The sequence below is a fragment of the Hippoglossus stenolepis genome, chromosome 11 (genome assembly GCF_022539355.2).
Source record: "Hippoglossus stenolepis isolate QCI-W04-F060 chromosome 11, HSTE1.2, whole genome shotgun sequence".
NCBI lineage: Eukaryota > Metazoa > Chordata > Actinopteri > Pleuronectiformes > Pleuronectidae > Hippoglossus > Hippoglossus stenolepis.
Window position 1 is genome coordinate 4,411,579 of NC_061493.1, and position 16,093 is coordinate 4,427,671.

The 16,093-nt window shown below is 39.3% G+C and overlaps 1 protein-coding gene across 6 annotated transcripts in view; it reads left to right on the forward strand.

Moving 5' to 3' along the window:
• astn1 (astrotactin 1) overlaps positions 1–16,093 on the forward strand; it is a 423,848-nt gene that overhangs the window by 248,726 nt on the left and 159,029 nt on the right. For all 6 annotated transcript variants that reach the window (XM_035171471.2, XM_035171474.2, XM_035171470.2 and 3 more), the window contains 2 exons: positions 1,814–1,918; positions 11,586–11,774. In XM_035171471.2, coding sequence (XP_035027362.1) covers positions 1,814–1,918; positions 11,586–11,774 — 294 coding nt within the window. The remainder of the gene's footprint in view (positions 1–1,813; positions 1,919–11,585; positions 11,775–16,093) is intronic.

The following is a 16,093-nucleotide window of genomic DNA, read 5'->3' on the forward strand; positions in this document are numbered from 1 at the left end:
CTCTGCTATGGACAAAATAAGTGACGTTAATGTTAAAGCCTGATCCTGCTTGAGGAAAGAGAGGTCATGCCACTGATTGGAATATTACAGACAGATGTAATTATAATGAATACATCTTATTTATAATCATACTTAAATAAAAAGAGGTTGTTTTAATAGAATACTTTATTATTTAATGTAAAGAGGACAGGATTGAGAGGGATGCATTCACTTTCTGTGAACACAAAGAATCTGCTATCCCTGCATGCTCTTAAAATAGAAGCTGATTGGTCCTTTAACACTTGACTCGGAACAGCAGAGGGCCTCTCCCCCTGCGGTGAATGATAAATGTATTTCCTCTTCCCTCATGTGTTTCATTGCTGTTTCATTTACATGTCCGTCAAGCTTCATGTGCCACTGACTGTTTGCTGCCGTGGATAAGATGACAGGTCATTGGTCAGTGCAGCGAACGCGCGTGCATGACATCTGATAGACCGTGCAGTGAGTCAACATGAGAAACAGTATGGATTTCACCAGCGGAAGGATTGGTAAATGAGACCAAATCAATATAGATAATATACTGAGCTGTAAAGGAAGTCTGTTTTAAAGCCACATGAAAAGATATGGTGGCAGTATATTGGACAGCTGCACTGAAGTGTTAAAGTGGTGTGATGGCAGAATACAGATTTACAGTGACTGAGAAACGGAATCTCGGTCAATCTCCAGATTGGACATTGACTCGTAATATTGAAACTATTGTAACATTGAATCAATTTATGTTAAAGTCCCGAATTTACAACTTCTTACAATACTTCTTTGAGATTCTTTGGAGAGTCCAGACATCAACATGTACCAAGACTGACAGATAACGACTCACTTTTCAGAATTTATCAAGAATATTAGCAAACATTCCTGGTTCCAGCTTTCTCTGTAAGCTTTCATTTAGATTTTCTCTAGAATAGCTTTCCGTCTCTTAACAGAAATCATGATAATACTTGAATTGTGTTGAACTTTGACATTTCATAAGTGAAGCATATTTCCTGTGAGAGGTTGTAGTAGTTGTTGTGTAGGTGGTGATTTGGGAATGTTCTCTCTCCCCAGGCCAATATTGTGATAATTAACTTTGTAAAGTAAATAAAAATTACTGGAGTCTTATTGAAAATTGTGATGATACACTAAGGGTCATGCATAACACTGAGTTGTTAAAAGCATTTTTGTCTCATTTGTACATCGTCTAAATTCTCAGCGTTATTCAGAAACGTTGTGCTATAAAGAGAGGACGTTTAAGAAATGTATGACATTTTGTTTTGGAGGTTTTGAGGGGAAAGGTGAGAAGAATCTGTGTGCAACTGATATGAAAATATTCTCCTTTAATATGAACGTGCTGTATTATTAAGCAAGATACTGGCTTTCACTTTCAACACCCTGCCGTCTACTAAATCACTATCTCTGAACACATTTTGCATTAATGTTACCATTCCCTGTGTATTTATGTTTCTGGTGGGGTTGAGCTGCAGTTCAGGCTCCACTTTGATCTTATATGGGAGACTTCCCTTGCGTCTCTCTACTGAAATCTAATATAATGTTAATATTTATTGAATATTCTTTCCTGATTCTTCAGGTAGAGTAAACAAGAATGAGATACAGGGCCACACTTTGATCCCACTGAGGACTATAATCTTCTCCTCACTATGGAGGAGTAAATATTGCATTAATATTTCTCTGTATGTTTTTTCAGAGGTGAGGTGTTGGAGTACCCTGAGCCAGGATTTATTCTGGCACCAAGGACTGCATTCATGTTAATAACTGTGTGTGTGTGTGTGTGTCTATGCAGGTATGGTGAACTACAGTGAGGTGTCTGGCTACCCCCTTGTCCAGCACTGGAGTCTCCGCTCTGTGCTCTACCACGTCAAACTCAATCAGTGGGTCCTCTCTCAAGGTAAATCAGCCTGAGCCTCTGGAAATCAATTATAGATATCATTTGTCATCGCTGATTGCTTATTTAAGTTGGAGGAGACAATGCCCTGGTCTCTGTAGCTTAGAATATTGCATGTTTACTTAGGAGAAAAAAACATCTCTGGCTATCAGTTATTTATAACATTATAATTAATATGACACGTCAAAGTTTGCAGCTCATAGTGACAGCTTGAGTACTTGGTGTTTAATTTAGTATTTATGTGGTTAACATCTTAAAATCCACATTTTTAAATATAACATTCACCTATTTGATGCACCAGAATGACAAAACCTATAACAGGAGAGCTGTAAGGCTAAAATGTATCATCGAAGGTCTTCTGCAAATGTGCTTGTTGAAAATGGGACAAAAACACAACCAAGGCAACATCAGGTGACACAAAGTAATATTTTTTTTCAGAATCTTTTATCCGAACACTATCCGAAACACACTTTGTGCAACAACTATAAAAACTACCAAATTCCTTCTATGTCTTGTCAAAAGCACTTCAAATGTTGTGCCTCCAACTAAGAGCATTTTGCTTTTTGGTGTCACTGGTGTCACAAGATCAATGCCAGTCAAAAGGCTGCCCTAAACCCATTAAGACCCAAGGTGCTGAGTTGCCAACGTTTACAAAAGCTTTAATATCTCAGCCTCTGAAGCAGATCGACACATGACATAAATAATAACTTTTGAATATCGTCTGGGATCTTCTTCATTGTTATTTGCATTGTTGTTTTTGTCAGTGAATCACTGCTGCAATCTGCTTGAATCTCTCTCCCATCGCTTAGCCTTTGTCTAAACGCTATTTTAATAACTTTTTAGAGCACCAACAAACAAATAAACTACATTTCCCATAATGCATTTTGACTTTCTCTGGTATTTCATCGGTCACATTTTTTGTAAATGATGACATCTAAAGGGAGGAGCATGCAAACATCGCACCTGGTTTTAAAGGTATAGACAAGCAGATGCTGCATGTGGTCTTAATGGATTAAGATAGAATCACTGACAAAGCCAATAGCCAATAATACCCCTCTTCGTGTATTTGCTGTCTTAACTCTGGCTTCCTGGCACAGAGGTTTGCAATCATTTAATATCTGATTGAGTTGTGCTCATGGTTTAGTATAAAATTAACTGAATCGTTGAATCGAAGAGATGTAATTGATCTAAAGGTGTGTAGCATTAAATACTGTGTGCGTACAGAAGAAGAAAATTAAGTCTAATGCATCTACTGCCTGCAGAAAAAAATGCACATTTGTGAATCTTTTCTCAGTAGCACCGGAAGTAGTTTTATGATAATACAACTCTTGAACATGTAAAGACCATCACCACAGGGTGCATTGCTGCCAGCTTTGTAAAGTAGTGCTAAATGGTATGAGTTGGGTCCATTGTATCCAATTAAACTTGTGTTGAAGCCGTCGACTATCGACTGATCTTGGTGGTGCTTCAGCTGTGGTGCTTGGAGGGAACCCTGCAGGGCAATAAATGGGTGAGAGTCAACTTCCCTTTTATCGCAAATGAGCAAAATGCCACTTCTAAAGGGCACAAGCTAAAAAGCTACTCAAACAAGCACAGCTTAACAAGAGGGACAAAGAGCTGAAGCATTCACTGGCTATTTTAAATGCAACCTCAACTCCTACATTGATAGTTAAATATCTTTAAATATCTAGTGGATACTAGTATCCAGAGGCACCATTAGTCAGGGTGCTCATGAAGACAGATGTATCCAAACAAGATAAAAAACTGTGTTTTGCTCTCATTCTACAACAAGAACGCTGCTCTGTATAGCAAAGGTTTCATTAGGAGGTTAAAGAGAAAGAAGGCCTTTCTTGGGAGAAACTAAACTCAGGGCCTCAAAATGGCAAAGTTAAGTTAAGTGTGGAACATCACACTTGAACTGTATAAGACTGAGTGTTGTAATGAAAATAATTACAAGTCGCATGTTAGAAATGCTTTTCCTGTAAAAATAAGTTTTGAGCAGTGATTTAAAGATCGGTAGTGAGTTGGCGAGCCTAATCTCATCAGGCAGGGAGTTCCAGAGCCTCGGGGCCCCGATCGAGAAAGCCTGGTCACCTTGAGTAGCCAGCCTTGACCTAGGGACAGCCAACAGGGACAGGCTGGCCCATCTCAGGATACGATCAGGATTATAGGGAGTCAAGAGCTGCTAAATGTACGCGGGGACCAGCCCATGTTGAGCTTTAAAAGTTATTCAGAGAATCTTAAAATCAATCCTGAATTTAACTGGTAACCAGTGAAGGGACACAAGAATTGGCGTGACAAGCCCTACGGTTTGTCTTTGTTAAAATACGAGCAGCAGTGTTTTACTACGGTTTGGCTGAGGCATGTATACAGGGCGTTGCAATAATCCAGGCGGGAGAAAACAAAGGCATGTATTAGTTTTTCTAAGTCCGGGAGAGATAGAACCGATTTGAATTCAGGAATGTTTCGTAGATGGAAGTAACAGGATTTAATGATTTGATTAACGTGTTTTGAAGTTCAGATGAGAATCGAATGTGCCACCTAGATTTTTAGCTGTAGTTTTAATATTGGCTGCCAGGGGATCGAGAAATGATAGGGCTCTGCCTGCTAGCTGGCCGGGACCAAAGATTATTATTTCAGTTTAACTTGAATTTTACTGAAGGAAGTTAAGTTATTCCTTAATGGCGGATAGGCACTCTGTTAGGACACTCAAGCGGCTGACGTTCTCTGGCTTGAAGGACAGGTATATTTGGGTGTTATCGGCATAGGAATGATATGATATCCCATTAAAATGGCTGATGACATTTCCTAATGGGAGCATGTAGAGCGAAAATAGTATGGGACCAAGAATGGAACCTTGTGGCACTCTGCACATCAGTGGGGCCAAGGATGGTTGCATGATTGCATGTCCTAGAATTTTCTTTATTCATTGATAGAAACCATGTGGCTCCTGTAGCTTGTGAAAGGCATGCACAAGGACTAATACGACTTTCAAGGTCTGACTTTCTATAAAGTGTTCACTATTCATACAAACGATACACACGGTGTGTCCTCTTAAGCACCAAAGTTTATACATATACACATACACATACAAATACAAAACAATTAATTTGTGTATTGTGTATAGGGCTGCAAAGGGGCGGACAATTTTCGGTAAATTTTAAATCTTTCCATGGGAAGTTAAGCTCGGGAATTTTGGAAATTTTGACACTTTTTTTGCAAATGTTAGCTTATAACAGGTAACTTAAATGTAGTTGAAAACAAGACTAGGCAAGCCTAGCTCAGCTGGAACCTGGATGCAGCTAGTTGGGAACATTTTCTGCCAGAAACGTAAACCTATGACTTTCTGTTGTTTTTGAACGTCTTTGTCATTACCTAGCATATTGATTACTTGTTACACTGAAGCCATGTTCGTTTTAATACCAAGTTTATTTGTATACAGTAGGCTAACTTTTTACAGCAGTGAGAGTAGGATGTATGTATGTCCACACAAAAGTACACCATCACCTCGATTACTTGCGGCTGTTGGGGTCCATCAAAAAAGTGAGAGTTGGGCTACTTATCAAAAATAAAAGTAATTACCGCAAATTAAAGGCTGAGCAATAAAAACGTCATTCAAAACTCTATTTTAAAGATGTATGGAATGCAGCACACACTGTTTCTTTGAAAAGGATGTAGCTAGCTATTGTAAACCAAATTGACAGAATTAATGGATTGTTTTATTTTTCTCTCAACCCGACATGATCAAATGCGTCAAATGAAAGTCCGAAGTCCTCTTGTCCGAGAAAGCACGCTGTATCCATTATCGATTGACAACGCAAACAGGTGACTGTATTTATAGTCCACAGGAACAAAATTGTGGCTAACGTTAGCAATTCTAGATCTTGCAGCATGATCTTGGTTAAAACAACCAAGATCATGGTTGATCATGGTTGATGACATCAACATCGCTTTCTCCTCCGCTGAGCCACAGGAGACATTTAACACCTGTGAACTACTTCCCATTAACTGACGTTTATGTGTAAAACTACTTCCCCTTCGCACTTTACATCCATTTCCTCTAAAGTAAAAATATATTCAGAAACCACCAATACTCATCTCCAACATACTGTCACATAGAGGAAACTGCTGAGGTCAGATTTTCATATTGAAGTCCATCGTTCCTGCAGGTTTTGATAAGTTTTCACTGACCGGGTTCTATCCTGAGATCCACATAGAGACGGTAGAGTTCTACTCACAAATGGATTAAGTCAAAAATGTCATTTTTAAAATTTGTATTAGAAATGTTTGCATGCATGTCTGCTTATGACTAAACAAAATGTTTATATTTATGTCTGTATATGACAAGGTAAATACAGTTAGTATAAATTACCCCAAAGTTTCCAGTTTATTCCCATTAATTCCCGTATATTCCCGTTAATTCCCATGGAAAGTTTCCAACTTTGAATATTCCCGGAATTTTGCAACCCTAATTGTGTATGGCATTGTGTCATTGACCTTGTTTCTGAGAAATACAGGTTAGGAAAATATATTTATTCTGAATGGTAGAATGTGACACCAGTGGATTTGGCAGCAGGCACACAGAGCAGCCTTGATATTCCTGATATTCACATCAGTTCTTTCTTTCTTTTTTTCCCTCTCATTCATTTAAAAAAAAGCAAGAGGTTATTGAATTCACAGGAGGGTTTTTCCTAAATAGGAGCATTTTCAGAGATGAAAAGTGGATGTCACATGCAAATAGGATGACAGATATGTATGGATAGGTTGATGGATGGATAGAAAAGAGGTCAGCAGACAGAAATGTGTATCTCGTTTTATTTCCCTTGGCTTCGTCTTTGTCTCTGTGATAGCCTGTCACATATCACAAGCTTTGTATCCATAGCAGGACCAAGGCAATCTGACAGCGCCTGCCATGGAAACTTCACAGAATAAGATAACTGTGGATAGGTATTAGTCAAGCAGCACTTCTTCTGAAGGCCGCTCCTGGCTGCTGACACATCAGGGATTATACTGAATATTTTCTGATGGCTTTCTCCCTACTAAATGTATTGTTATATCAAAAAATATGTCTGACTTCTTTCTTTTCAATTTGCCTCACTGCATAACTTCTTCTGTCGGCAGTGTTTCAGGATAATGTAAAAACGTGTTGAAATATTGCACTCGATCATTCTCCTTGGCCGGGGGCAGTGTGTTGTTAATGAATTTAGATTATTTCTTTTTTTGGTCCTGTTTTATGCGCATGCATTATTCAGAAACGCATCATAAATAGTTTTCATTCTGATGAGTGCAGCCACCCCTACTGTAAATACAGCCATGACACCTCTAATGCATTTCCAGTGGCGCTGCTGCGGTTTGAAAGTGGCTGCCATGTCTGCTGAGGATACAGTTTCTATTTTCTCTTCACTCAGAAGAGACACGGCAGCCTCCGACTTTTTTTTTTCTTCCTCCTATTTCCCACTTTAGCTCATCATTTTTCAACAGCCACCGGAGGGGGGGAGGCCACTGATTTTTACATCTGATAGCAAAGCCCATCGCTCATCCTCACTGCGCTCTCTGTCTCTCACTTCAGTGGCCTCCTAATTTAATTTTAGAGGAGAAGTAAGAGCGAGCGGAGCGTGAGTGCTGAGATATTAATACTGCTTCTCCTGGAAATGATAATGATAAACTGCTATTGCACTTTTGCTTTCCGGTGTTTGCCAAGAGAGAATCCCAGTGAGCACACAGTCATTTTGTTACAGTGTGGTCAGCGTATCATGTCAAACATGCTTTCTTGTGCACTTTATTTCCTGCTCTGCAGCCCAATAAATATTATAATTTTATTGTATTCAATATGTCATTACAAATAAAAAAACTCGGACAGAATTAGTCTCATTAGTTTCAAAGTCCTTTGATTCCACTGGTGTGGGTGAAAACCTGTCATTCCAGCTCTGGTTCCTCATGGGACACACAATTCAGATCAAGGCAAACTTAAAAAAAAACAATCTCTAAACCACATGATATCTTTCTGATTTTAGAAGTGGTTAAAGTACGAGGCTTGTTGAATTTTAAGATAATAATAACGGTAATAAAACTGATTCTACATTTCGGCTTGACAGCTGATTCTTGACAATGGTCAAATCAGTTGGCAGAAACATTATCAAGTCAAAGTCCTCTTACCTGCTTGTTCAGGAGCTTTCAACCACATCACACCATCCTCTTCAGCAGATTGAGTTGCTCGGTTGCCATGGAAATGTCAATGATGAAACTGTCATGGACTCTAAATGCATTTCGTAATATAGAGTAATTCAGACGTTGATCACGACAGTCCATTCTTAACCTTGGAAACAGCACTTAACACAACAATTCAAGGTCCACTTACTAGCTTGCCTAAGAGCTTTTGGACTTTCAACTGAATTCATGTGGTCATTTTTAGATTTGTTCAGTGAGGAGCAGTGAGCAACAAACCACATTGCCAAGTGAAATGTAAAGGCGCTGATTTAAAAACTACTGACCATTTAAGCTTAATATTCATACACCTTGAATCCATCCTTACTCAGTACCTATTGTGGCTCCGGTCACCAAAGTGTTGTCTGACATGTATGACCTTACTGAGTCAGTTTACTGAATTCATAACTCTCCTGTTTGCTGTGATACCAGTGATATCCCATTGTAGCATTTAGCGTCACCATTACCACAATCAGACTCTCACAGCTCACAGCTCATTTTTGTCTCTGGTTTGCCTGTGGTCAACTGGTCCAGTCCAAAAACATAGCATCCACTAATCCTGTATAATTAAGTATTCTGTTTGAAACTACATAACAAAACTCCTCTCTGTCTCGGCTGCATTTTTTATGTATTCATACCAAACTTTGTCAGCATCAGGTTTCTGATTCTGATGCTTCATGCAGATAGGGTACTATCAAAAAGCCCCAGAAAGGTATTGGGACTATGGTGTATTTTTTTTTTACTGCAAGCATGTCATATTCATGGCATTTGATTTAATCTCTAAATATTTGACAAAGTACATTTTAATTTTCTAATTTAAGATGCCTCTGACTACTGAAAGTCAGATGGCTCTAGAGATGGTTGTCAGTTAGTCAGACTGCTGCTTTGACCCAGACTGAAATATTCCAGTAACTATTAGATTTATAACCACTTGATTTAGTAAAGACATTTGTGGTGCTCAAAAAGATTTCCCCTGGAGACTTTAGCAATCCCTGACCTGATCCACCAGCAGTTATTAAGTTTTCACCTGTCCCGTGAAATAGCTCAACAGCTATCAGATGTACACTACCGTTCAAAAGTTTGGGGTCACCCAGACAATCTCGTGTTTTCCATGAAAACTCACACTTTTATTTATCAAATGAGTTGCAAAATGAATAGAAAATATAGTCAAGACATTGACAAGGTTAGAAATAATGATTTTTATTTGAAATATTAATTTTGTTCTTCAAACTTTGCTTTCGTCAAAGAATGCTCCATTTGCAGCAATTGCAGCATTGCAGACCTTTGGCATTCTAGCTGTTAATTTGTTGAGGTAATCTGTAGAAATTTCACCCCACGCTTCCTGAAGCACCTCCCACAAGTTGGATTGGCTTGATGGGCACTTCTTGCGTACCATACGGTCAAGCTGCTCCCACAACAGCTCAATGGGGTTGAGATCTGGTGACTGCGCTGGCCACTCCATTACAGACAGCATACCAGCTGCCTGCTTCTTCCCTAAATAGTTCTTGCATAATTTGGAGGTCATTGTCCTGTTGTAGGAGGAAATTGGCTCCAATCAAGCGCTGTCCACAGGGTATGGCATGGCGTTGCAAAATGAGTGATAGCCTTCCTTATTTAAAATCCCTTTACCTTGTACAAATCTCCCACTTTACCAGCACCAAAGCAGCCCCAGACCATCACATTACCTCCACCATGCTTGACAGATGGCGTCAGGCACTCTTCCAGCATCTTTTCACCTGTTCTGCGTCTCACAAATGTTCTTCTGTGTGATCCAAACACCTCAAACTTTGATTCGTCTGTCCATAACACTTTTTCCAATCTTCCTCTGTCCAATGTCTGTGTTCTTTTGCCCATATCAATCTTTTCTTTTATTGGCCAGTCTCAGATATGGCTTTTTTCTTGCCACTCTGCCTAGAAGGCCAGCATCCCGAGTCGCCTCTTCACTGTAGACGTTGACACTGGCGTTTTCCGGGTACCATTTAAAGAAGCTGCCAGTTGAGGACCTGTGAGGCGTCTATTTCTTAAACTAGAGACTCTAATATATTTGTCTTCTTGCTGAGTTGTGCACCGGGGCCTCCCACTTCTCTTTCTACTCTGGTTAGAGCCCGTATGTGCTGTTCTCTGAAGGGAGTAGTACACACTGTTGTAGGAAATTTTCAGTTTCTTCGCAATTTCTCGCATTGGAATAGCCTTCATTTCTAAGAACAAGAATAGACTGGTGAGTTTCACATGAAAGTTCTCTTTTTCTGGCCATTTTGAGAGTATAATCGAACCCACAAATGTGATGCTCCAGATACTCAACTAGCTCAAAGGAAGGCCAGTTTTATAGCTTCTCTCACCAGCAAAACAGTTTTCAGCTGTGCTAACATAATTGCTCAAGGGTTTTCAAGGGTTTTCTAATCATCCATTAGTCTTCTAAGGCGATTAGCAAACACAATGTACCATTAGAACACTGGAGTGATAGTTGCTGGAAATGGGCCTCTATACACCTATGTAGATATTTCATTAAAAACCAGACGTTTCCACCTAGAATAGTCATTTACCACATTAACAATGTATAGAGTGTATTTCTGATTAATTTAATGTTATCTTCATTGAAAAAAACAGTGTTTTTCTTTGAAAAATAAGGACATTTCTATGTGACCCCAAACTTTTGAACGGTAGTGTATAGGCACATTGGAAAATTCATGACCCCACGAAAATGTATGTTGATCTCAGTGATCTACTCATATTTCCTCCAGCACTCCTATGAGGTTGACATTCATTGAGTAAAATGTCTTGACAATATTTGGATGGATTGTTGTGTAATGTGGTGCAACTAATCTTTTTCCAAGTGATTATTTGTAATTCTAATTTCATTGACGACCAAATACCTGTCAGACTAATGGTGCTAGCTTGCTTAACCATCGCTAACTTATGAAAATAAGAAATTGGCTGTGTCCACAATCACTCACTAATCACTATACAATCCATTATATAGTCACTTCACCATGTTGTACTGCTGTCTGAATGTTTAGGGATTTTGTAATAGAATAGTAAAGTCTTGACATTCCCATCCCCCATCAGCGGTTGTGTTCAACACCATTTAACCAATGTTACCATATTAATACACTAAACAGATATGGTTAATCTGGTTAACATGACACCTGCTAAATATCGACATGCTAGCATACTCATTGTGAGCATGTTAGCATGCTGATGGGAGCCCAGTTAAAGTTGGCGTGCTGTCACAAACCACTATCACTCTTGGTCTGTGATCCATGCAAAGTCTGTGAGGTGCTGCAGCTTCGTGGGGTGGAAGACAAATCAAACATTTTTTTAGGCTGTTCAGGAAAATGAGGAGTGACTAAAAAAACAGAGAAAACTGATTTATATGTTCCCTGTAACACCAAACTCTGATTCATTTACTCTTCATGAATCTCATCCAGGTTTTTTTGTTTGATTCTTTTTTCTTCCATCTCCCCAGCCTTCAGCTCAGCCATCCATTCTCTGGACGGGGCGACGCAGCGGAGTGACTTTGTCTCCATCCTCAGGGAGTTTGGGAACCACTACGTACAGGAGGCAGTGTACGGCTTCCAGGAGTCCTGCACCATCTGGTACCCCAACAAGCAGGTCCAGAGGCAGCTGTGGCTGGAGTACCAGGATATTAGCAAAGGTAGGACGCACACACTCGCACGCTGTGTGGATATGATGAAGAATTGTATTTAGAAAGGGAAACAAAATGGCCTGAGCATCAAAGATAAAGTGAACAGTTTAATTCAGGCAGTTTGTTCTGCACCCACTGATTTCACCGATTCATACACTTTCACCACCATAAAATACTTGGCTTGTGATGCTTAATGTGTGTGCTGGGGAACTGGATGATTATATTAAAAAGAGTTAATGCTCGTCAAGAGAAATAGTTATACCTCACATGGGGCCTCTTTCCACAAAGCTCTTCTCTTTTTCTTTTCTTAGTTGTACCCTGTTTTAGAGACAAGTAATGGGCTCCCGGGGTGGAAGCCTTTCAGAAATCCTCTGGAGGCCCATGTTTCAACCTTCACTTTTTATACTTTCTTCATCTTTCACGGAAGTTTGCCTTTTTAATTGTTTTGGTTGGGGTGTGGGTTGTTGTGTGGGCACCATAAACCATGCAAATAACACAAACACAAGCATTTCTCATCTCACAATGTCTCATTTGGAAGAGACCAAAATGTAATATCCAAATATCGAACATTGTCTCGTAACCAAAAGCTGGTATCAAATGTCTGGACCGAGTTAGAACTGTGCTTGGTTGGTGTTTTGTTTATTTCATTCAGAAGATGTAATTTCCACCCATGGTAACTTTACATGAGAACCTTCCATACCAACCTCAACTGTATGTGCAACATTTTGAGGTAAAAATTTTGACTAAAAGCCTTACATTTACAGGACATTTACAATAAATAAGGAAATTAAGGAAATACTGTTTATTTACATTTAAAGGTAACCTAGTATTATTAGAGTTTGTTTCAAATGTACTGAAAATAAGAGAAAAAAACGGAGAAAATGATGCAAAACCCTCGGCCCCTTCACAGGGCACCCCACGGTGCAGCGGCAACCCCCACCCCCAGTGCCACTGATTTAAGTTAAAGTTTACGGACAGCTGCTTCTGTTTAGATAAAAGATATAAATATAAAAATATTGTTTTTATCTTGGTAGTAAAAACAATACTTAACTATGTTTATACAGTTTTGAGGTATGCATAGTGTACTTGAGTACTATCATGTTATATAACATATTAACTCCCTTCACTTCATATTGTACTTTTTACTCTACTACATTTATTCCTAAGTACATCTGATGGTTGGACTGCGATTTGTTTGCAGTTTTTCTGTACTTTACTTAGATTTTTACTTGCAACAGTATTTTAACACTTTAGTATATCCACTTTTATTAAAATAGAACATTTGAATACTTCTACTGCCACCGCCTGTACACACCGATTAGACACAACAAAAGTAAAAATACAGTATATTTAAATCTATTTATATTTTAAATACAGTTCAGGCTGTTGATGATACTCTTAGTAGCTAAGCAGGTGATGCCTTTTAATTACACGTGTCCAAGTAAAAGCTTTAGTAAACGTACACGAGTAGCAGCAGTTCTGTCATCTGTTCACCCTTCAAATGATGTCGGCATGTCGCATTACCACACTATTGTGTAGCTCACATGACAAACAATGTAACATCTGTTTGAGTCCCACATTGAAGGAGGGCGCGTGCTGAAGATCAGAGCGTGGCTTTGCAGCATCTCGAGCAATTACACTACAGCACAAGCACCTTTCAGCAGCATTTCTATTTAAATGAACAATCAAAGAACCAACGTCTTTTGTCTTTTGTTTTCCATTCCCCAAAATGCCAGCGTGTGTCAGCCATCCATCTTTCTGTTACCTGTGCTTGTTTTCTCAGTAAGTCACACCAGAGATAAGTAATGGCCTGTCTCTCGCCACCATTTCACCTCAGTGCCTCCAAACTGTCCACAGTCATTTTGTTATTTTCCCTTTGCCTCAGCCACTTTTCTTCTCTTCCCCTGCTTTGTCCGATGCCCCCCCCCCTGCCGCGCTGCACTGTCTACCCCCAGTTACCTCTTCACTGACAGATGGCATTAGTCGACTGAGTTTTCACGCTGTTATGAAAAGTGCATTTCTCTTCATTTTCAGCTTCTGACACACCGGTTGCACGCACCGTTAAATGATTCAATACAATCCCCACAAAAATGCCACGGTTCCTCTTTTCAGCTGCGTCTTTGTAAACCATGAAGTTTTTCCCCAATGATCAAGGCAAGGTACCTTTTCTTTCTTTTGATTGGTGTCAGTTCACCTGCACTTCCTAACAACTTCCAGCAGTTCTCGGGCATTTTTTGAAGTTCACTTATACATGAGTATGCACATGTTTTTAGATTTTTGTAGGATTTGCACAGTGATATGGTGGAAAATGGTTTAATCCAGTAACATTCATACATTGTGAAAACATAATAAGAACAATAATGACAGTTGATCAGTTTTGAATTATTTTCCTAGTTTAATGCAGATATTTTAAATTGCCTTCTTGTTATTATATTTTCTAATTTATCTGTATGTGCATTATAAGCATCCCACCATATTATTTGGACAAATTAATAAAAACATGAACAATTTCAAATTGAACATAATTTTGCAGGCCCCATAGTTTGTTGCGATCTTCTAGAAAAAAAATTGTTGTAACTGTAATTTAGAGCAAGACAGCTCTACATTAGACATAAATGGCAAGGATACAAACTGTGTGAGAATCAAGTAGCTCATATTGCATATCTCTGTCAGGAGCCTACTTACGGTGGCTTGCGTTACCAAAGTGTTGTTGTGTAACTGACCTTACTGAGTCAGTTGACTGAATCCGCGACTCCTCTGTATTTTGTGATACCAGTTATATTACATTTTAGCCTTGACCATTATCATTACCACAGTCAGATGCTCGCAGCCACTTAACTGTGAGGACAGGAAAACTCAGACTAGAGAAAAGGGAAAGACGCCGAGAAGAAGTTTCAGTCCAAAGTCTTTTTTTATTTATCTTTGAAGGTAGAAAAATAAGAGGTTATTTGTAATGATGAGTATCAGACACCAAGGCTGTCACCCATTTTACTTCATTGTCATGATAAAAATACTTAATACTTTACTCATAACTACCACTTCCTTTTCACTTGCCTCTTGATGGAAACAGCAACAGAAGAGCATTTTGTCTGCAGCCTATACATTCCTGTCGTTATCAGCAGTAGTGGGTATGTTTTTTTTTCACCATAAATGTAACTTAGTAGGATTACTCAGTAGTAAACTGCAAAACAACTACTCCCAGAAGTACAATTTATTGAAAAAACTACTTAAGTACATGTAACGGAGTAAATGTAACGCGTTAGCACCCACCTCTGGTTATCAGTGCCCCCGTTGACGCAACAATAAAACCATCCCATTTGATCAACGTGGGGCTGAAAAATCCGACGCTCCAAACTGGTGCGAAATCTAACAGAGATTTATTTCTCCTCATCAAACGGAGAGCGTGGTGATTACGTTGGTGCAGTGAAAATGTGAAATGATCCAATCTAAGTGGGCAACCGTTTCAACGTGGCCCGGCACCATCGGTTTCTCCGAAAATAAATAGATTCCACCGGCCAAAAAAAACGTGAAAATCAGAGTCATCCTTCTTAATCTCTTCCTGGCTTCTTGGAAACGTCCTGGCCTTTTGGAGGGAGTAATGAGCTCACAGGAGAGTTTAATGATCCATGTCCTCAGCCTTTGCTCCAAATACAAGATGTGCCCCACTGCAGCCTCCCTCCATATTCAGTAAGGAGCTGAGCTGATCATTTTCTGCATCTTAGTTGCCTGGGGCGAAGCTGCCGTAAGCTCTTTGAAAGCTTATTTATGTATATGATTAATCAAACGTAAACATAATTTTAAAAAAAAAGAAGAAAAGAGCAGATCCTGAACGTTTTTCCAGTACTTCACACAATATTTGTTATGTGTATGAATTACAGTTATCGGGATTATATGATTTCAGATTCATTCACCCATTCAACTACTGTGTGGGCTGAAAAGCAAACAGCGATTGTATCTTCTCCTGTATAGAAATTGGACCGCTACCTAAAACAACCAATTCTCTGGGTTATATTTTCACCTTTATACAAAATCAATAAAAGGCGTTGCAGGAACTGTGATATTTTGTGGCAAATTGTGCATCGAATACTCAGAAGACTGCAGCTCGGGTGAAAGAAGCCCATAGTACGCTGCAGTCTGTAAAGTAATTGAGTGAGGCCAATTGTTTCCGAATGACCCAGCAGCTCGGAAACAGCACATACACACACACACACACACGCGCACACACACACACACACACACACACACACACACACACACACACACACACACACACACACTTTCAGATATATTTACACATTTACCAACCATCGGCTATATTTTTGTAGAGA